Raw genomic sequence first — 22,117 nt, forward strand, 5'->3', positions numbered from 1 at the left:
GCCTCAGATTCCCCAGGGCTTGCTAATGTTTATAAAGGGCGATCTAATGACTTTAAACATAAATTTATTTATAAAAAGGAATATGCAAAAAGGGATGTGGTGTATGTTGTGCATTTTCCCCTGGGTTTGCATCGTTTATGCTGATTTGTGCTCAATTATCACAATTTTTAATCACCTTTAAGCCATTAAGATGCTCGGATATGTTGATGTTAAGATTGGTGTAGTTTGCAGTTAGCCAGTTAACGAAATTCTGGAATGATACTTTTATGTGTGTTTTTAAGGAATGGAACCGAAGTATTTTGCAGTAGAAATGGCCAATTCATTCTCCATGTTCCACAATGTAAATATTGAATTCTACAATGGTTTTTTATGTTTTTTAAATCTGAGGACAAATCATCCATAACTAGCTGTTGGATGCCTCTTTGATTAACAGATTAGGATATAGCATCTGACAAATTATTTGGAGCAGTATAACTTGGTTCTGGTCATCTGATTGGACGCCCTGGTGGTAGTCTGACAAACTGAGCAATATATTACAAGATGGCCTCAATGTTCAGTCCCACTCACCATTGTAGTTTCTGCTATTGAACCAAAGCTGTTGATAAATATGTTGCAAGTAACATTAACAGGACGACCTGCAATTTGAATGATAGAACAAAAGAAAGAAAATTGACAAGCTGCTACCATACAAGACATCAAGTTATTTGACCGTGGCCATCAGCACTTACCATTGTGGTCTCCGTGACTGAGCCGAAACTGTTGATAAAAATATTGCATGTAACGTTTACTGGAGGACCTGTGAAATGCAAGGACAATGTTGCAATACAAGTTGAAGCAGTGGAAGTACATGGGAGATGCCATGATGACATTCTTTGATAACTGAGGAAACCAGACATTTCAGAAAAAAAATCATGCAGTAGAGATTTGTCTATGCTGGCAGGGGAAAACAGGTGACATAGATTAGACAGGGTTTATATTAACTTTAATGAAACAAAACATCGGGCAGGATATATAATGGGCGATCATTGCACCTGTTAAACACCATTGGCCAAGACAAATCTCTACTCATGCACACAGTGCACCTTTTTCTTATTTCTTTCCACATTATTACATTATCCATTTGTTTTCCAACATGATCCCAACCCCACTGCCCCTTTCTTTCTTGATGGTATTTAGTCACCTTGGAGTACATATTCTGTGGATGCTGGTCAATCTCTTGTAACTCTACTCATCTACAAGGCAAGGCCACCATAGTCCCAGAGGAGCATGGGAATGCTCTGTCAGAGGAAAGTGGGTGTGTCAGCCGAACCAAATTCTTTCATCATATTTGCTTTCCAGTGATGGCTGGGGTGGAGGAATACTGAATCGGTTTCCAGTTCTGACGGCCAGTTAGAGCAATGAAAGTAAAAGGTAAATGCCATGGGACAGTAATGTTTTACTTGCATCACAGGCTGAGGAGATAAACAAATGGTGCAAAGGAATAACTGAACTTTTGGCATCTCTTGACCTGGGATATATCTTTTCAACAGGCAAAAATGGCATTCGTTGGACCAAGAAAACCTATTCATGTGGCTCATTAAAATAATTTGTCCTGTTGGTGATGTCAAAGATGCAACTATCTCCAAAGTGATTTTTGAAGAAAGGCAGATTATTGGGATACAAACATAAGCAGGTATGGGAAGAAAATTAAGGAAAATTGGAACATTTCCTAATTTAAAAGTATAGCAGCCACCAGCAAGCGAGTTGCTGGAATATGGGGCGTCACACTAATAATTACAATTCTGAATACCCCTAGTCTAGAACAAAATCTATTTTTGACATCAGTACACATGTCAGCAAACCTTCAGTCTCATATTTAATATGACCTTCCAACGTTGCAAATTTGGTACATTAATGGCTGAATAATTAATCTATGAAACATGCATAAGCCTCTTATATTTTAGTAATGAATATTATCTGCTAAATCCAATATGATGTGAGCAAGTGAAATGAATTATTCAAATATTGTAATATTGCAAATTTACTCCAAATTGTCGATGAATAGTATGAATAGCACAAAACCCAAATATAACATTCGGAATTAATAACAGTAAGCAGTACTTTCCGCATCCCTAGTCTTTTTTTCATTGCATTCTACTCAAACACACAGAATAATTTTTGTCTGTGCACTTTCTTTAACAGAACCAGAATTTAATAATCAAGAATAGGTTTGTGATCATCTTGGCTATTGAGCCAACTGTATTCCCCGAAGTTAAAATATACAATGTTCAGTGACTCTAATGCACTAGTAAAAATAGTTAATTGCTAGTGGGTGCAAATAATCTTTTGTGAATACAACTTGTCTGTAGTAGAAATGTTTCTATTATGATGCATTGTAAATATGTTCATTGGATGAATATTAAATCAAAATTATATTTGATTTTCAAAAACAACAATCATTAATTTTACAGCATTTTGAAATGTTCATGTTCAATGTGGCAAAAAATATTCTTTGTTCATCTTGAAAAGTCAGGAATTTTAAGAGTGCTTGACTGTTCTGAGACTCAATCAGATCAGAAAATATTTAAGAGCAAGTTAAGGACTCTTAAGGCCCCTGATGAAGACCAGTCAAGAGAATTGAATGGGGAGAGACATAAACAACTGCCTTAATTCTGGTGCTGATTATATAGGGATGGACAAGTCTTAAAGTAGCAGCACTATTTGCTGCTTATTGTTTTTACATAATGTAAAAATAGGACCATTCTATAAAAGTACAACCAACAGATAAAATACAGTTAATGCAAATGTGATACAATGAAGAGTCCAGTCACAACTTTTTAGCTCATATACTACACAGGATAAATTATATCTAATGTTTTATGTTCTTGGGGTTGATATATTGGGCCAAAGGAATATATATGATGGCCTTGGCATCAATGATAACACCTGACTTGAACATTCACACATGGGTCTGAGCACTTTAGGCTAGCCATTTGTCTCATCTTCCTTACTGTCTCTGATGCTGAGCTTAAAACTCACTTTACACATTTTACACCTTGAGAAAATTGTAAGTTTGTAAAGAAAATAAGCATTTATATTTCAAAATTCACCAGACATATTCTCAACTTTAAAAATTAGCCCAAATGTGATATATGTTAAATATGCATATCATGACTGCAGAAAATGTATGTCAAGCCAACAAGTATTATCAATCACAAAAAAAGCTATGAAAGAATGAAGCTAAACTATGTTGTTAATAATTCTGATTTTAACTTGAGCGGAATTTACTCCTAGTTATTGTCTACAGTATGATTTCTATTGATTTTGTTAATAAGATTCATTCTTTAAAAATGTTTGTTTAAGCTATGTGTATTTCTAACATGACTGAAGTACTGGTTTGTAAGATTTTTCAAGCTCATAGATGTAACAATGTTGAAATAATCCTTGCCATGTGTCAAATTATGAAACAATATCAATGCAGGTTCAATTTCTCATGGAAATTCAGGTTTCTTCCTTGAAAAGACTTGAGAGACTTTCCAGCCATTACTCAGCATCATTACTTCCTGGCTACATAAAAGTGATATTCATGTTTTTATAACAAAGATAAAATTTATATTGTAATAATCATGTTAATGATAGTTCTGTTCAATGTGTAAGCAAACCGTGGTTAACCAGGAAAGTTTAGTATAGCACCAAATTAAGACAGAGGATTGGGAATGTTTTAAAAAAACAACTAAAGATTACCAAAGAAAGGTAATAGAGAGGGAGAAGATAAACTTTGTTGGTAAACGTGCAAGCAATATCAAGACTGACAGCAATAGCTTTTTTAAATGTATAAATATGAAGACAGAGGCCAAAGTGAGTGTAGGTTCCTTAGAAAACGAGGCTGGGGAAATAATAACAGGGAATCAGGAAATGGTGATGGATTTGAATAAATACTTTTGCATCAGTTTTCACAGTAGAAGACACCGGTGGCATTCCAAAATAATTAAATAATCAAAGGGAAAAAGGAGAGGAGAAGGACTAAGGAAAAAAAAGTACTAAAGAACAATGAGTCCATCGACCTGATGGATGCAGCCTAGGATATTAAAAACAAAAGTAGCAACAGTGATACTGGATGCACTGACAGTAAGCTTTCAAGAATCCTTAGACTCTGGAAAAGTCTCAGAGAATTGGAAAATTGCCAATATACCAGCTTCATTTTAAAAAAGGGAAGGAGACAACACTATCAGCCAATTATGTTAACATCTGTTATTAGGAAAATATTTAGAGTCTATTATAAAGGATGCAATCAAGGCATATAGAGTTACATAATATGATCAAACAGAACTAGACTGTCTTCACAAAAGGGAAATCAGCCATAACAAATTTATTACAAATCTTTGAGAGGGGGGAATTGAATTAAATTAATTAAATTAAATTAGCTTTATTGTCACGTACTCAAATGAGTACAGTGAAAAAATTGCAGTTGCTGCATTATGGCACGACAGGCAGTTTAGATAAAGGGGGAACATTGATGTAATATATTTGGATTTTCAGAAGGGGTTTTAGGTACCACACATGAGGCTATCTAACAGGAACCCATGCTGCTGAGAGTGTTGGCATGGATGGAGGATTAGCTAACTAACATACGACAGAAAGCTGGAATAAAGCGACATTTTCAGGATTGTCTAGATGTAAAGGTAGAGCCACAAATACGAACAAACGTATTTTAATGGCTTGAATGAGGAAACTGGAGCTGAGCTGGTAGGTGACACAAAAATAGTGGGAAGGTGAGTGGTGCAGATGACACGAAGAGTCTGGGGAGGGATATAGACAGATCAGTGGGCAAAAACTTGGCAGATGAAATATAATGCAGGAAAATATAAAGTTTTATACTTTGATAGGAAGACAAGAGGAAGGGAATGTTATTAAAATGGAGAAAGACTGCAGAAAGCTATAATAAAGAGGCATTGGGAGGCCTTATCCATGAATCACAAAAAGATAGCGTCCAAGTTCAGAAGTTAATAGGGAAGGCAGTGGATGTTGGCCCTTATTTCCAAGGAAATGGAATATAATAGTAGTAAAACTATTAAAACTATACAAGGCACCAGTTAGACTTTGTCAGGTAGCCTCATGGGTAAAATTCTGTGAACCGTTTTGGATCCCTTATCTGAAGAAAGATATACTGGTATTGGAGGCAGTGCAAAGAAGGTTTGCTCAGCTGATTCCAAGGGATTATCTTATGAGGCAATGTTGAGTAGATTTGGATATAGAAGAATAAAAGGCAGTCTTAATGAAATGCCCAAGATTTTTGTATATTTGCCAGGGTAGATGTGGAAAGGTTCTTTCCCCTTGTGCAACAGTCTGGGAGCTGAGAGCATAATGGGCAAGACGGTGTCAGCAGGGTAGAAAGTGTTCGGGTTCCTGACCCGCCTGCTTCTATCACCAGGCTTGCTGCTTTCATTTTCTTAAATTTTTTTTCTAACATCTTAATTTCTTTTGGCAACTTTGTATGAGGAAGAATGCAGTGTGGAACTGGCTGATTCTCACGGCTGTATCTAGTGGGCTTTCATTAGAGTGTTTCGGCAGTGGTTTTGACAGTGAGTTGGGTGTGGGATTCCAATGACTGGCCTGGGACACCTTTCTAGTGGCTTTGTTGGCAGCTCGGGACTCCTTCTCAGTACCTTCAGCATTGGTTTTCATCGGAATCACTCTGGGTCTCCCTGAGGCAGCTTCGGCATTGGTCATGACTCCATGTGGCTTTGTCTTTGGCTTCAATGGGGTCCGGCCTGGGACTCCAATGGCTGGGTGGGGGTCAGGTCCTCAAGCCAAAGGTGTGCAATGGACTACAATGGACATTGCATTAAATTCTCTTTTTTTGAAATTTTGCTTTTTATTATAACATTATTAAATGACTCCTTATCCTGAGCTTTTTATTTCTTGATTGTTCTAACTTATTTTCCTAAGAATTTGTACCCAAGAATATGTATTTAGATACCTTTGCTCCTAAGTTGGCTCTGAAAGTGGCAATTTGTAATTTTTTTTCACTGTGCTCATGTGACAATAAAGTTAATTCTAATTCTAATCTCAGAGCATTTAAGACAGAGATGAGGAATTTCTTCTCTTAGAGAAGAGAATCTGTGGGACTCTTTGTCAAAGGGGGCTATACAGGCTAGGTCGTTAGGTATGTTCGAGGTCAAGATAGACAGATTTTTAACTGGTTTAGAGAATCAAGAGGAATGGGGAAACGGCAGGAAAAGTGGAAGGTGAGGGTTTTCACTCAGTCATGATCTCATTGAATGGTGGGGCAGACTTGTTCGGCTAAATGCCCCACTTCTGCTCCTATGTTTTACGGTTTTAAGAAATGCCAGACAGCAATTGTCCACAGCCAGGCATTCTTTTCACTGAGCATAAAGTATTGTGTATTCATGTTTGTTTGGTCAATGTTACGATCCACGGAAGACAAAATTTCTTATGAACCACGCGAAATGAAACGTCCATGCAACTCATAAGCCCATTCCTAATCCATTCTTGTGCAATTTACCGGATCATATACTCTACCCCACTGGATCAGCTGACAAATATTTTGTGTTCAGTAGTTTAGATCATCAACATAATTGTTTTACCTCTTGCATACTGTTTCCTGCAATTTTTAATATTTTAGAGCATTTATCACATTAACAATGACGATCCATGGCTTTCAGCAGTGCAGATTAATATCACGTTTAAAAAGATGACAACTTTTCTCATGGTTTCTTCTCTTTAATTACCTCTCTGGCTTTTTGAATCTGTCCCATAAAATCATGCGACTGCAGAGGCTGGAATGCCCACTGCTGAAACTTTGCACTGTCCCCATCACTGCTGCCCTATTTCAGCCTGGGCTACAGACTCGCTACAGATGATACAAACCAGAAACTGCTCTTCACAGTGTGCTTCTGCACCAGTACTGCAAGGGACGAGACCTTAAGGCAAGTTAGCTCCTTAGTTCAGCCAGCTGGATGTGGAGGTGCTGGTAGACAGTGTGGGGAAAAGGAGGGTAGTACTTGTCCCTGCTCATTGTAAAACAGGGCATGCCACCGGATCAACCAGCTTAGCGAGAGTGGACAGGCTGAGTGCAGTGTCCCAGATGAATTGCAATGCTCAACAAAATCAGGAAATTGGTTAATTGTCCTTTACACTATACAAGGATGAGTGCCACCATCTTCTTTCTGCTACCGCACACTCCCAAGGCTACCTCTTACTCTAACTCTGCCACTTACCAATGCAACACAGCTTGCAGAACTACATGTCACACTACTCCATGCACTACATCCATTTCAAGGCTGTCATGCCTCATCCATCAAAATACAAGGCTGTCCTGTCCTCTCTGCTTCTCGCTCACTCACTGGGAATACCTGACCACTTCTCCTGCTCCTACATCACCACTGACTGCTCTTTCATCCACTGCCATAATACTCGATTCCTCATTTTGTCTCATTGTTGGAACATATGGCCCACTATCAGGACATAGATCCCCACAACACCCCATTCTGATGTGTTTGTAATCCCCAAACTATTTGTGCTGGACTTCCAGGATTAACCCCCACTGAACCAGAGCCAGACAGGCTCTTTGACTAGCTGTGGTATCGCCTGCTGACTGACATTAGGCCACCTTGACTCCACTGAGAACTGGTCCCCTTTGACTTTCACGTATAGCCTTTTGGTGAAGTACATGCAGTGTGTTTGCTATGTTCACTGCTATTATATGCTGTAGGGTGTGACATTGATGTAGCACAGTGACATATAGCAATAGGCCCACATCTGGGACTGTTCAGTGCTCCAAGCCATGAGAAGCTGCCATTTCTCCCTATGTGCTAAATTTTGCAATGCAAAGCATGGCCTGGTAGCCTCAAGAAAATGCAAAATGAGTGAGAGTATTTAAGAAATAAAGCTAAGAGCAGCAAGGTCCATGCTTTGGCGAAGTGACCTGGCAGAAACAAGTGAGCCTTCAGTGTTCCAGAGCTCCAAAGTGAAATCCTGAAGAGCTGGTGTGTCTGTTGGTCCAACAGCAGCATGATAATGTGGTGAGGCTAGAGTTCTAGCCAATGCCAACTTACTTGGGTGTAAGGTGGAGAAGTGTCCCTGGCCTTTAAAGACACTGTGATGAAGATTGAGTTGGGTCAAAGCACAAAGAATCAAGTGAAGGAGGTACTGTAAACTGGTTACTGCTTTGACTTCCATGCTGGGAATTATTGCTGTTTAGTTTATTAAGGAAGGAGAACTGCATAGAAATGGGGTGCCTGGGCTATTATTGATGTGCAAATGCATAAAAATTAGGTAGTCACTGCTCGTGAGTGAAACTTGCTATTTAAACTTTAAGTGGGGCAAAATTCAAGAAACTATTTTTCTCAAATGTCCAGATTCCAATCCTTTTGTTATCTTTGTACTTTCCTACATTACTTGTTGCAACCCACACCATTCATGGGAGCAGAAAAATCTGCCTGAAGACTCATTTCACACAAGTGCGGAGGTAGATGTTTCTGTTGGAGGCCCCTCTGAATGTTCAATGGTTTTACCATAGCAGCGGCTGTGTATTTTCCTGTGAGGAGAGGAATTGTACACTAAGGTTTCCATGGTCTTTTGGAGGTCTACTTCCTGCAAGGATTTGATCCCGACTGGGAGACAAAGAAGAAGGAAACTATCTTGGGCGAGCCAACTGCACCTTGTTCCTGGATGATGACAATAGGTGCTAGTTCTGAGATTTGCAATCAAAGTCCAACTTGACTGAGTACCTCTTCTACAATGTTGCCCAGCCTGTGCCTACTCAATTCTGGAAATATAGGAGGTTCAGGACAACATAGTGGGATAGTGTCTGAATATACAGCAGGTTGCTATAATCGAAGAGTTAGCGTGAGTATTGCACTGTGCGAATGTGACCCCACCCCAAACTTCTGGGTTCATGGCTTAGGGCCAACAAAGGGCAGTCTTCAAGAAACCCTGTAATATTGCAGCTGATGAGAGCTGCACCACCAGAATAGGAGGCCATTTAAAATTTAAAATGAGCTGCTGCTGCTTGTAGCTCCTCCTACCATGGGACCTGTTGTCATGGTCTGTCAAGCTTGTCTTTTTTGTGTCTTCTTTGCATGTCCTTCATCCAACAATGCTCAGGTTGCTCTTCTTTCTGTTCCGTTGTCACCATGCCCCCTCAGTGAGGTCTTCAATAAGGTCAAAAGAAGGAAGCGATTTAGGTCTGAGGAGGGGGAGAGGCAGACACAACTGGACCCTCCTTTTCTGGAAGAAGAGATTCAAAAATATGAAGCAGAAAGAGCGTTGGGAGCACAATATCTCTTCTTCTTCTGCTCCTTACAGTTGCAGGGATGTGAATGGGGCAATGAGTGAAGAGGGGCAGCAGAGGAGATTGAAGGGAGGAGGTGGGGGGGTGCAGAGACAGACTTCACCACTGCATCTTACTACTGTTCCTTCACTTGAACCTTTAATAGGAGAAAGAAAGAAATCCAGCCTGAGACTCTCCCCCAATTTCTCTTCACAATTCTCAAGACACTGAGCTATCCCAAGCACAAAGAATCTACTTTGGTCTACCTAGCTATCTGTACTGCCTTATTTTAATCAAATACATTTTAATAACTTACATGAACTAGAAGTCTTAACGATTTTGCATTGATTTTAAAATGTTGAAAAACCGAGAAATCCATGCTTCTTGGGAAGTTGCACTGTGTACCAGAATACAATTGATTCTAAATGACTGAATGGGCAAGAAATTCTTCTTTTATGATGCAATATCAAAACACACAGAGAAAACCATGTTTTATTAATTAGGCATGACCAGGTTTTTAGTGGTGCCCAAAGTCATAATTTTGCAGAAGCCAAAGGTGGCATCAATCAGAATATGATGTGGAGATGCCGGTGTTGGACTGGGCTGGGCAAGGTCAGAAGTCGCACCAGGTTATAGTCTAATAGGTTTATTTGAAGTCACTAGTGTTCAGAGCGCTGATCCTTTGCCACCTCATGATTTCATATAAACCTGTTGGACTATAACCTGGCGTCATGTGACATCTAACCTCAATCAGAATAGACAACGGAAGCCAATCAAGGGAAAAATGCTCCATTGATTGGAACCATACTTAGTAAAAAGAAACTGATAGAAATTGTTCAAGGCCAATATTCTTAGCTCCAGGGTATCCCTGCAGGAGTTCCTTAGGCAGTAATAGGATCAAACATCTTCAGATATTTCATCAATAAGCTTCCTTCTTGAAAATGTCAGATGTGGTGTTGTTAACTGATGAAAGCATGGTGTGCAGTCCCATTTGCAATTTCGAAGATAATGAAGCACACCATAAACAGCAAGGCATACAAAACATCCAGGTTTGGGCTGGTAAGTGGAAAATAGCACTCATATCACACAGCTGCCAGGCAATGGCCATCTCCAATAGGACTGAATCCAACAATCTCTCCTGGACATTCATTATCATTGGCATCACTGAACCTTCCAATATCAACACCCTGAAAATCAACATCAACCAGAAACTCAGCTGAAATGCTATGGTTAACATAGCAGGTCAGAGACTGGGTATTCTGATCTGAAAGCTCTCCTGCTAACTCCTTAAAGCCTTCACTAGTCAGGAATATGGTAGAATATACTTTACATGCTTAACTGAATGCAGGGAGTAGTGATGGCCAAGTGCAGGGGAGTGAGGGCCCAGTGGTATTAGCACTAGACTATTATTCCTGGTAATGTTCTGGGGACCCAGGTTCAAATCTTGCCATGACATATGGTGGAATTGGAATTCAATAAATACCTGGAATTAGGAGTCTAATAATGACCATGAAAACATTGCTGATCATCAGGGGAAAAAAAAAATCTGGTTCACTAATGTCCTTTAAGGAAGGAAAATGCCGTTCTTACCTGGCCTGGCCTCCACATGACTCCAGACCAATAGCAATGTAGTTGACACTTAACTGCCTCTGGTCAACTAGAGATGGGTAATAAATGCTGGTGTGGCCAGTGACTTACACATCCCATAAACAAATATTTCAAATGTTCCAATGACATTTAAAACTCAAAATCAACTAGAATAAAGCTGTCTGCATTATTGACACCTCATCCACCAGCTCAAACATTCACTCAATCCACCATTAATGCACAATGGCAGTAATGTGTAGGATCTACAAGATGGTGAATTCACCAAGGTTCCTTTAACAATAGCTTCAAATAAATGGTGCTCTACCATACAGAACAAAGACAGCAGATGTATAGTAACACTGCAAACAGCAAACTTCCTACAAAGCTACCTATTATCTGAGTTGGTAATATATCGCGATTCCTTTATCATTCCTGTTTTAGAGTCATAAAGTCATTCAGCACAGAAACAGACCGTTCAGTCCAACTCGTCCTTGCTGACCAAGTTTCCCAAACTAAACCAGTCCCACTTGCCTGTGTTTGGCGTATATCCCTCTAAACCTTTCCTATTCATGTACCTGTCCAAATGTCTTTTAAATATTGTAACTGTACCATTTTCTCTGGCAGTTCATTCCACATATGAACTGCTCTCTGTGCAAAAAATGGTTGTCCCTCAGGTTCCTTTTAAATCTTTCTTCTCTCACCTTAAATCCATGCTTTCTAATTTTGAACTTCCCTACCTAAGGGAAAAGGCCTTTGCTATTCACTTTATCTATGCCCCCATCATGATTTTATAAACCTCTCTAAGGTCACCCCTCAATCTCCTACACTCCAGTGAGCCTATCCAACCTCTCCTTAAAGGTCAACCCCTCCAGTCCCGGTAACATTCTTTTAAATCTTTTCTGCACCCTACTTTTGGCAAAAGGTGGAGAGGGCACTGACCATGGGTTATAAGCATAGGATCCCTACAGTGTGGAAATAGGCCCTTTGGCCCAACAAGTCAACACTGGCCCACCCAGACCCATTTCCCTACCCTATTACTCTACATTTACCCCTAACTAATGCACCTAACCTACACATCCCTGAACACCACGGGCAATTTCACATGGCCAATTCACCTGACCTTCACAGCTTTGGATTGTGGGAGGTAATCAGAGCACCTGGAGGAGACCCACGCAGACATGGGGAGAATGTGCAAATTCCACACAGACATTCACCCAAGGCTGGAATCAAATCTGGGTCCCTGGTACAGTGAGGCAGCAGTGCTAACCACTGAGCCACCGTGCCACCCGTCATTAGAGAAGATCACCCTCATTATGTAGAACAGAAGTAATTGTATCTCAGGTGGGCCTGATGGCATTTACCCCAGGATCCTATGGGAAGCTAGGGAGGAGATAGCAGAGCCATTGGCCTGGATTTTTATGTCGTCATTGTCAACGGGAATAGTACCAGAGGACTGGAGGATAGCGAATGTGGTCCCATTGTTCAAGAAAGGGAGTAGGGATAGCCCTAGTAACTATAGGCCAGTGAGTCTGACTTCAGTGGTGGGCAAAGTCTTAGAGAGAATGGTAAGGGATAAGATTTATGAACATCTGGGTAGGAATAACGTGATCAGGGATAGCCAGCATGGTTTTGTGAAGGGCAGGTCGTGCCTCACAAACCTTATTGAGTTCTTTGAGAAGGTGACTAAGGAAGTGGATGAGGGTAAAGCAGTAGATGTTGTGTATATAGATTTTAGTAAGGCGTTCGATAAGGTTCCCCATGGTAGGCTAATGCTAAAACTTCGGAGGTATGGCATTGAGGATACATTAGAGGTTTGGATTAGGAATTGGCTGGCTGGAAGGAGACAGAGGGTAGTAGTTGATGGATTATGTTCATCTTGGAGCGCAGTTACTAGCGGTGTACCACAAGGATCTGTTTTGGGACCATTGCTTTTTGTTATCTTTATAAATGATCTAGAGGAAGGACTTGAAAGCTGGGTAAGCAAGTTTGCGGATGACACGAAAGTCGGTGGAGTTGTGGATAGTGAGGAAGGAAGTGGTAGGTTACAGCGGGATATAGACAAGTTGCAGAGCTGGGCGGAAATGTGGCAAATGGAATTCAATGTAGCTAAGTGCGAAGTCGTTCACTTTGGTAGGAATAACAAGAAGATGGATTACTGGGCTAATGGTAGGCTACTTGGTAGTGTGGATGAGCAGAGGGATCTTGGTGTCTATGTACACAGATCTCTGAAAGTTGCCACCCAGGTAAATAGTGCTGTGAGGAAGGCATATGGTGTACTGGGCTTTATTGGCAGAGGAATTGAGTTCCGGAGTCCTGAGGTCATGTTGCAGTTGTATAAGACTCTGGTGAGGCCTCATCTGGAGTATTGTGTGCAGTTTTGGTCGCCATACTATAGGAAGGATGTGGAAGCTTTAGAACGAGTGCAGAGGAGGTTTACCAGGATGTTGCCTGGAATGGTAGGAAGATCGTATGAGGAAAGGCTGAGGCACTTGGGGCTGTTCTCATTGGAGAAGAGAAGGTTTAGGGGAGATCTGATAGAAGTGTATAAGATGATTAGGGGTTTAGATAGGGTAGATACTAAGAACCTTTTACCGCTAATGGAGTCAGGTGTTACTAGGGGACATAGCTTTAAATTAAGGGGTGGTAGGTATAGGACAGATGTTAGGGGTAGATTCTTCACACAGCGGGTTGTGAGTTCATGGAATGCCCTGCCCGTATCAGTGGTGAACTCTCCTTCTTTATGTTCATTTAAGCGGGCATTGGATAGGCATTTGGAAGTTATTGGGCTAGTATAGGTTAGGTAGGACTCGGTCGGCGCAACATCGAGGGCCGAAGGGCCTGTACTGCGCTGTATCCTTCTATGTTCTATGTTCTATGTAAATTAGTTTGAGATCCATTGAAATTAGCATAATTAACTTGATCACTGGGTAACATCATTCAAGTTGTTCTTAACCTAGTGGCGAAACATTAATTCCAAATGGTCATGTGCATTGCAAGACCATCAACCAGCAATGATTAGATTCCCTACAGTGGGGAAACAGGCCATTTAGCCCAACAAGTCCACACTAACCCTCCGGAGAGTAACCCACCCAGACCTTATTCCCTCTGACTAATGCACCTAACACTATGGGTAATTTAACATGGCTAATTCACCTAATCTGCATATCTTTGGATTGTGGGAGGAAACCCACATAGACACAGGGAGAATGTGCAAACTCCACACAGACAGTCACCTGAGGCAGGATATGAACCCTGGTCCCTGCCACTGTGAGGCAGTAGTGCTAATCACTGAGCCACCGTGCCGACAATGAGATGTAACCAGATAATCTCCAGTTCAGTGAGGCCTGATAGCGTAGGAAGTGACCTGGAGACCTGGTGAATCCAACATTCTTTAAATCGTGAAATGGGATCATTATTCTTCTCTTGATTTGCCCGTGAACAATTAGGCTGAACCTCCAGCAATGGAACACTTTGTTACAGCCACATTGTAGGATCAACTTGACAATGTGCTACAGTACTGGAGTGGTGCTTCAAATCATAAGCTTCTAAGTCCAGCAACAATCTTATCTGAGATAGGAATTGCAACGAAAGTCTGCAATTTCTATATTTTTCAATTGTTTTGCTGCTTGTGACAAATGTTGCAGTAAGTGCCTGCTTCATGTCATAACTCACTTAATGTCAGTTTAAATATACTGATCTGTCTCAAGAGCTGTTAATAATTCACAGTGACTAAACTTGAATGTAAGATTTTTGGTAAGGTCAGTCTCCAGCAGTTTGAAACCACCCACTCCAACCATCGTGGGAGAATGGGACAGATGCAGTTATGAGATCATGGAGATGATTGGGAAAGGCAATTTAAAGAAAAAGCAGCAAGACATCATTCAAACATGAAGTAGGTGGGAGCAAAAGATGCTGAGAATGTGGGAGGTAAACAAGGAAAGTAAAGAAACAACTGGAGAGGGAAAGGAATGGGGAGAAATGCAAATACATCAAATGTAAGCCATTCAAGCAGAAAGAGCAGGTCACGGGAAAAATAGTGGAATAAACAGAGTAAAGCAGAAGATAAAATAAAGAAGAAAAATGAGGCATTAGAGAAATAAAACAATAATAGTGGCAGAAGGCTGCAACTTGATTCAAGAAAGAACCTTCCATGCAAAACGTTCAATGGTGTCACCTTCTATTATCCCTGACTCATCAAAATGCTGAAGGTAGAGCAGCTGAAAAATCTTTTCACAGATGTCGCAATTTTAGAAAAAAAGCCAAAGTTCCAGTAAAATTAGCTTCTACTCCTGAAAGGGAAGCCGATTAAAAGGAAAGATCTGCCACCTTTACTTCAGCATTTCAATCAGATAACAACAGCCTCCTCATGTTTTTGCAATCTATTTGTTGAATGTTTAGCTTTATCATGTGGAATTTCTTGGGATATTCTCCTGATCTGGCATTGTGGCTTATCCAGATGTTTGCAAAGTGTGCCTGAAGTTTGTTACAATTTTTGTTTTAACCTGGTCATAGGAGCATAAGATGTTGCTGCAGAATTAGACCATTCGGCTCATCGATTTTGCTCTGCCATTCGAACTTGGCTGATACGTTTCTCAGCCCCATTCTTCTGCCTTTGCCCATAACCCTTGATCCTCTTATGAATCAAGAACCTATCTATCTCTGTCCTAAATACACTCAATGACTTGGCCTCCACAGTCCTCTGTGGCAATGTGTTCTACAGATTAATCACCTTCTGCCAAAAGACATTCCTCGTTACCTCAGTTCTAAAGGGGCGTCCCTTCACTTTGAGGCCCTTGTATCAAAGTCTCTCCTACTGGAAGAATCATCTTCTCCACATCTAGGCTATCCAGGCTTCTCAGTCCTCTGTAAGTTTCAATGAGATCCCCTCTTCCTTCTAAACTCGACTGAGTACAGACCCAGAGTCCTGAACTGCTTCTGCATATGACAGCCCTTCATTCCTGGGACAATTCTTATGAACTTACGCTGGACCTTTCTGATGCCAGTACATCCTTCCTCAGTTATGGGGCCCAAAACTGCCCACAATATTCCAAATGTGATCGTATTCAGCCTCAGAGGTACATCCCTGTTCTTTTTAAATTTGGCCCTCTCAAAATGAATGCTAACATCGCATTTGCCTTCCTAACTGTCAACTGAACCTGCATGTTAGCCTTTCAAGAACTAGGATTTCTAAGTCTCCTTGTGCTTCAGATTTCTGAAGCCTTTCCCCATTTAGAAAATAATCTATGCCTCAACTCTTCTGAGCAAAGTGCATAGCCTCATACTTTCCCATATTGTATTCCATCTGCCACCTCTATGCCCACTTTTCAGGCTGTCCAAGTCCTTCTGCAGCCCCTCTGCTTCCTTAACACTAACTGTCCTTACACCTATCTTTGTGTCATCTGCAAATGTAGCAACAACGCTCCCATTTCCTTCGTCCAGTTCATTAATGTACAATGAGAGTAGTTGTAGTCCCAACAATGGCTGTATGGAATTCCACTAGTAATCGGCTGCCATCATGAAAAAGATGCCTTCCTGCCACTCAGCCAATCCTCTATCCATGTCAATACCTTGCCCAAACATATTGGGATCTTATCTTATTTAGCAGCCTCCTGTGCATCACCTTGTTGAGGAATCGAAGAATTCCTTTCTTTTTTACAATAGCATTCATGTGATGTAGGCAGTACTGACCAGCATTTAATGCTGTTCCCCAGTTGTCCTGGAATTGAGTGAATGAGTAGGCTTTTTCAACGTGCAGTTAGGGAGTAACCAAGATAGGTGTGGGTGTGGAGTCACTACCTAAGATCTGCATATTTGAAATGTGAATTATCTTACTCTCGCGTGTATATCACATTTAAACCATTCCAGCAAATGATTTTATGAGTTTTAAAATAAAATAAATTTAAAATATTTTATACTTATACATTTATCTCAATATTAAATATGATATATGACATTGCCATTCCCACATGCACACTCAGACACATAAATTGGTAATGATTAAGGATAATAAATCATTGTAAATTATGGTCAACTCTGTCTCTGGGTTATGGTCCCCAGATCCCATAAGATAGGACTGCTTCTTTGCGAGATGTTGATATTTTGAAACTGAAGCACGAATCTTGTGAAACAAATACTGCCCAGAAGGCTGTGAGATACCTTGCACTGAATTTTTTGCAAGATTGGTTCTCAGATGAGCTTGAATTTGGATCAAGTTGGGAGAGTTCTTCTACCAGCTGGGATCGCCTGCTTTCGTGTTAACGCTGTCAATTAGCTTGGCTGATTAAATTACTTCCAGCTAATTTGATGTTTTTGGTAGAACACTATCCTCAAAATAGTTAATTTTAACAGAGGATGATTACCTCATCTGATCACTTTAACAAATTTTGCTGGCCTTTTCCAAATAAGATGAGTGACTATATTAATGACACATAAGTATCAAAGGTTAATACCTCTGAGAATTTGAGACAGTCAGTTTCCTTGTTTCTAAAACAGTCATTGAATTGAATGATAACATTTTAGACTAGTTTCAGGAAACAGTATTGAATCACATTAGTCTAGATTAGAGTGGTGCTGGAAAAGCACAGCAGGTCAGGCAGCATCCACGGAGCAGAAAAATCGACGTTTCGGGCAAAAGCCCTTCATCAGGAATAGAGGCAGGCTGCCTGCAGATTGAATCACATTAATCCAGTCGGTTCATTTCTGGTGGTCTATCCTTCAGCAAAGAGATATGTGAGCCTGGATGGCAGTAAATATCCATATTTCATTGAACGGTAAAGTAAAATCACCACAGCCTTAGTTGAAGAGTGTGGTGCTGGAAAAGCACAGCAGGTCAGGCAGCCTCCGAGGAGCAGGAGAATCGATGTTTCAAACATAAATTCTTCATCAGGAATGTGGGGGTAGCCCAAGAGGGCTGAGAGATAAATGGGAAAGGGTGGGGCTGGGTGGGAAAGGTAACTGGGAATACGATAGGTAAATGATGTTACATCAGAGGGGAGGTTGGAGAGGCTAGGTGGGAAGGAAGATGGACAGGTAGGACAGTTCAAATGGGTGGTGCCGAGTTGGATGGTTGGATCTGGGATAAGGTGAGAAGGAGGGGAGATGGTGAAACTGGTGAAATCTATATTGATCCCATGTGGTTGGAAAGTCCCAAGGTGGAAGATGAGGTGTTCTTCCTCCAGATGTCGGGTGGCTAGAGTTTGGTGATGGAGGAGACCCAGGACTTGCATGTCCTTGATGGAGTGGGAGGGGAAGTTAAAGTGTTCGGCCACAGGACGGTGGAGCTGTTGGGTGCGTGCGTCCCAGAGATGTTCTCTGAAAAGCTCCGCAAATTGGCGTCCTGTCTCCCCAATGTCGAGGAGACCACATTGAGTGCAGCGGACACAGTAGATGATGTGTGTGGAAGTACATATAAATCACTGTAGGATGTGGAAGAATCCTTTGGGGCCTTGGACAGAAATGAGAGGGGAGGTCGAGGCGCAGGTTTTGCATTTCGTGTATTGGCAAGGGAAGGGGCAGGTACTGGAGAATGAGTTGGTGGGGGCATGGACTTAACAAGGGAGTTGCAGAGGGAATGGTGTTTCTGGAAAGCAGATAGGGGTGTGGAGGGAAATACATCCCTGGTGGTGGGGTCTATTTGTAGATGGCAGAAATGTCAGAGGATGATGCGATGTATCCGGAGGTTGGTAGGGTGGAAGGTGAGGACTGGGGGGTGGGTTCTGTCCTTGTGTTGGAGGAGTGGGGTTCAAGATGGAGGTGATGCATAGGCGAACATCATTAACCACATGGGAGGTGAAATTGTGGGCTTTGAAGAAGGAGGCCATCTGGGATGTTCTATGGTGTAATTGATCTTCCTGGAAGCAGATGTAGTGGATGTGGAGAAGTTGGGATTAAGAGATAGTGTTTTTACAGGAGACAGGGTAGGAGTAGATGTAGTCCAGGTAGATGTGGAAGTTGGTGGGTTTGATATAGATGTCCATGTTGAGTCAGTCGCCAGAAATGGATATGGATGGGTTCAGGAAGGGGAGGGAGATGTACGAGATGGTCCAGGTGAAGTTGAGGTCGGATGGAAGTTGTTTGTGAAGTTGGTGAACTGTTCAACCGCCTCGTGGTAGCACGAAGTGGTGAAGATACAGTCATTGATGTTGTGGAGGAAAATGTGCGAGTGTAACTGTGGAGGATGGACTGTTCCGTGTACCCAACGAAGATGCAGGCAGGTAGCCCATGGCTACCCCTTTGGTCTGGAGGAAGTGGGAGGATGTGAAGAAGTTGTTGAGGGTAAGAACCAAATCAGCCAATTGAATGAGTGTGTTAGTGGAAGTCAACTGGTTGGGTCCTGCAGGAGAGGAAGAAACAGAGGGTGTGGAGGCTTTTGGCATGACAGATGGAAATGTAAAGGGATTGCATGTCTATAGTGAATTTGAGGCATTGGGGACCAGGAAAACACAAGTCATGGAGGAGGTGGAGAGCATGAGTGGTGTCCAGAACATATGTGGGGAGATCCTGGACTAAGGAGGACAGGACTGTATCAAGGTATGCAGAGATGGGTTCAGTGGGGTAAGAGCAGGTGGCGATGATGGGTCGGCTGGGGTAGTCAGGTTTGTGAATCTTGGGTAGGAGGTAGAACCAGGCAGTGCGGGGTTCACGGACAATGAGATTGGAAGCTGTGGATGGGCGATCCCCTGAGGTGATGCGGTTGTGGATGGTCTGGGAGATGATGATTTGGTGATGGGAGGTGAGGTTGTGATCAGGAGGGCGGCCGGAGGAGGTGTCTTTGAGTTGGTGCCTGGCTTCAGCGGTGTAGTGGTCGGTGCGCCAAACTACCACTGCTGCCCCCCCCCCCCCCTGTCTGCTGGTTTGATGGTGAGGTTGGGGTTGGGGTTGGGGTTGGAGCGAAGGGAGTGGAGGGCTGCTCATTGCGAGGGTGAGAGGTTGAAGTGGGTGAATGGGGGTGGACAGGGTGAGGCGGTCAATGTCGCGGTGGCAGTTGGAGATGAAGAGACCGGCACAGGCTGTCCAGATGGATGGGGCATGTTGGAGGCGGGAGAAGGGGTCCTCGGAGGGTGGACAGGAATCCTGATGAAAGAAATAAGCACGGAGGCAGAGGTGGCAGAAGAAAAGTTCAATGTTGCAATGTGTGTTGAATTCATTGATCCAGGAGCATAGGGAGATGAAAGTGAGCCCTTTACTGAGGACTGATCATTCATCCTCAGTAAGGGGGAGGTCTGTGGGGATGGTGATAACACAGCAGGAGTGGGGGCTAGGACCTGGTGTGGGGCTGGAGTTGGGAGTGGGAACAGAGACTCCCTCTGGAGTGGGTGTGGTTATGGGGTTGTGGGAAATGTCACCAATGGAAGTGATGCTCACCATGGAGGTCAGGGGGAGGAAGTGATGCCTTCAGTGGCATCCACAGAAGTGATGTAACATGTCACCTACAAACAGACCCCATCAGCAGGGATATATTTCCCTCCCCACCCCTATCGGCATTCCGGAGAGATCACTCCCTCCGCGACTTCCTTGTTAGGTCCATGCCCCCAACCAACCCCACCCCACTCCCAACACTTTCCCCTGCCACCGCAAGAAGTGCAAAACCTGCACCCACACCTACCCCCTCACCTCCATCCAAGGCCCAAAGGATCCTTCCACATCCAACAGAGATTTACTTGTACTCCCACATATGTCATCTACTGTGTCTATTGCTCTCAATGTGGTCTCCTCTACATTGGGGAGATAGGACGTCAACTTGCGGAATGTTTCAGAGAACTTCTCTGGGACACACGGACCCAATAAACCCACTGATCTGTGGCCAAGCGCTTTTACTCCCTCTCCCAATCCATCAAGGACATGCAAATTCTGAGCCCTTTCCACCGCCAAACACTAGCCACCTGGCACTTGGAGGAAGAACATCTCATCTTTTGCCTTGAGATCCTCCAATCACACTGGATCAATATGGATTTCACCAGTTTCCCCATTTCCCCTCCGCCCACCTTACCCCAGATCTGACCTTCCAAATCGGTACTGCCCTCTTGTACTGTCCTACCTGTCCATTTTCCTTCCCATCTATCCGCTCCACCCTCCCCTCCAACCTATCACCATCACCTCCCACCTTCATCGATCTATCGCATTCCCAGCTACCTTCCCCTAAGCCCTACTCCCCTCCCATTTATCTCTTAGCCCTCTTGGACCATCACCCCATTCCTAATGCAGGGGTGCTCAAAACATCGATTCTCCTGTTCCTCAGACACTGCCTGACTTGCTGCATTTTTCCAGCAGCACACTCTTTGACCCTGATCTCCAGCACCTGCAGTCCTCACTTTCTGCTCACCACAGCCTTACCAGACCATGGGACAACTTTGTCATTCCAAAGTGACAACTGGCGGTGGTTTAACCCGAGGGTCACCATGCTTCAGATAAGGGGAGAGGTTGAGAAGGAGAATCCTTCATGGTAATCCACAGTTGGTGCAGGATTTGAACCCACTCTATTGTGTCACTATGCATTGCAAGCCAGTCATCCAACCAACTGACCTCCTAAAGTTGCCATTGTTCCACTTACGTTAGAGAGGGAGAGACGAGCGAGAGATGATTGATGGTGAATTTAAGTGGAGCTTCATCAAACCTCAGGCAAGTGGAATCATCGAGAGGGTAAGATCTTCATGCTAACCTCAGTGAGTATGGGGACTGAACCCATACTGGTGACGTCACTGACCACCATACATTGCATTAGGTATTTGCTTCAGACATGGGACAGTCTGTGGATCAACTGCTTTTGGTTATATAATTTGCAGCTGCCATTTTAATAGCCTTTGTCCAATTCTCAATCTATTTACTGAAAGTTCATGACATACTGGGACATGACAGCTGTAAACCACGTCATTATTAAGGTGTCTGTGCCGCGAGATGAATTACAAGAGGCTCACTCATGGAGTAGGCATAAGTTTGGGTGATAGATGAAGGCAGGAAGTGAGGACTGCAGATGCTAGAGATCAGAGCTGAAAATGTGTTGCTGGAAAAGCGCAGCAGGTCAGGCAGCATCCAAGAAGCAGGAGAATCGATGTTTCGGGTATGAGCCCTTCTTCAGGAATGAGGAAAGTACGTGCAGCCCTCCACTCCCTCCGTTCCAACCCCAACCTCACTATCAAACCTGCAGACAAGGGAGGCACGGTAGTAGTTTGGCGCACGATTTTTACACCGCTGAGGCTAAACGCTAACTCGCGGACACTTCCTCCTACTGCCCCTTGATCATAACCCCACCTCCCACCA

General features: G+C 42.7%; 1 protein-coding gene across 1 annotated transcript in view; it reads right to left on the reverse strand.

Moving 5' to 3' along the window:
* The window catches only part of glra2 (glycine receptor, alpha 2), a 195,874-nt gene that overhangs the window by 130,247 nt on the left and 43,510 nt on the right, over positions 1–22,117 (reverse strand). Inside the window, exon 3 of the mRNA XM_060832961.1 lies at positions 729–796. Within this exon, the coding sequence (XP_060688944.1) occupies positions 729–796 (68 nt within the window). The remainder of the gene's footprint in view (positions 1–728; positions 797–22,117) is intronic.

Source organism: Hemiscyllium ocellatum, chromosome 12 (genome assembly GCF_020745735.1).
Source record: "Hemiscyllium ocellatum isolate sHemOce1 chromosome 12, sHemOce1.pat.X.cur, whole genome shotgun sequence".
In the NCBI taxonomy this organism is placed as follows: domain Eukaryota; kingdom Metazoa; phylum Chordata; class Chondrichthyes; order Orectolobiformes; family Hemiscylliidae; genus Hemiscyllium; species Hemiscyllium ocellatum.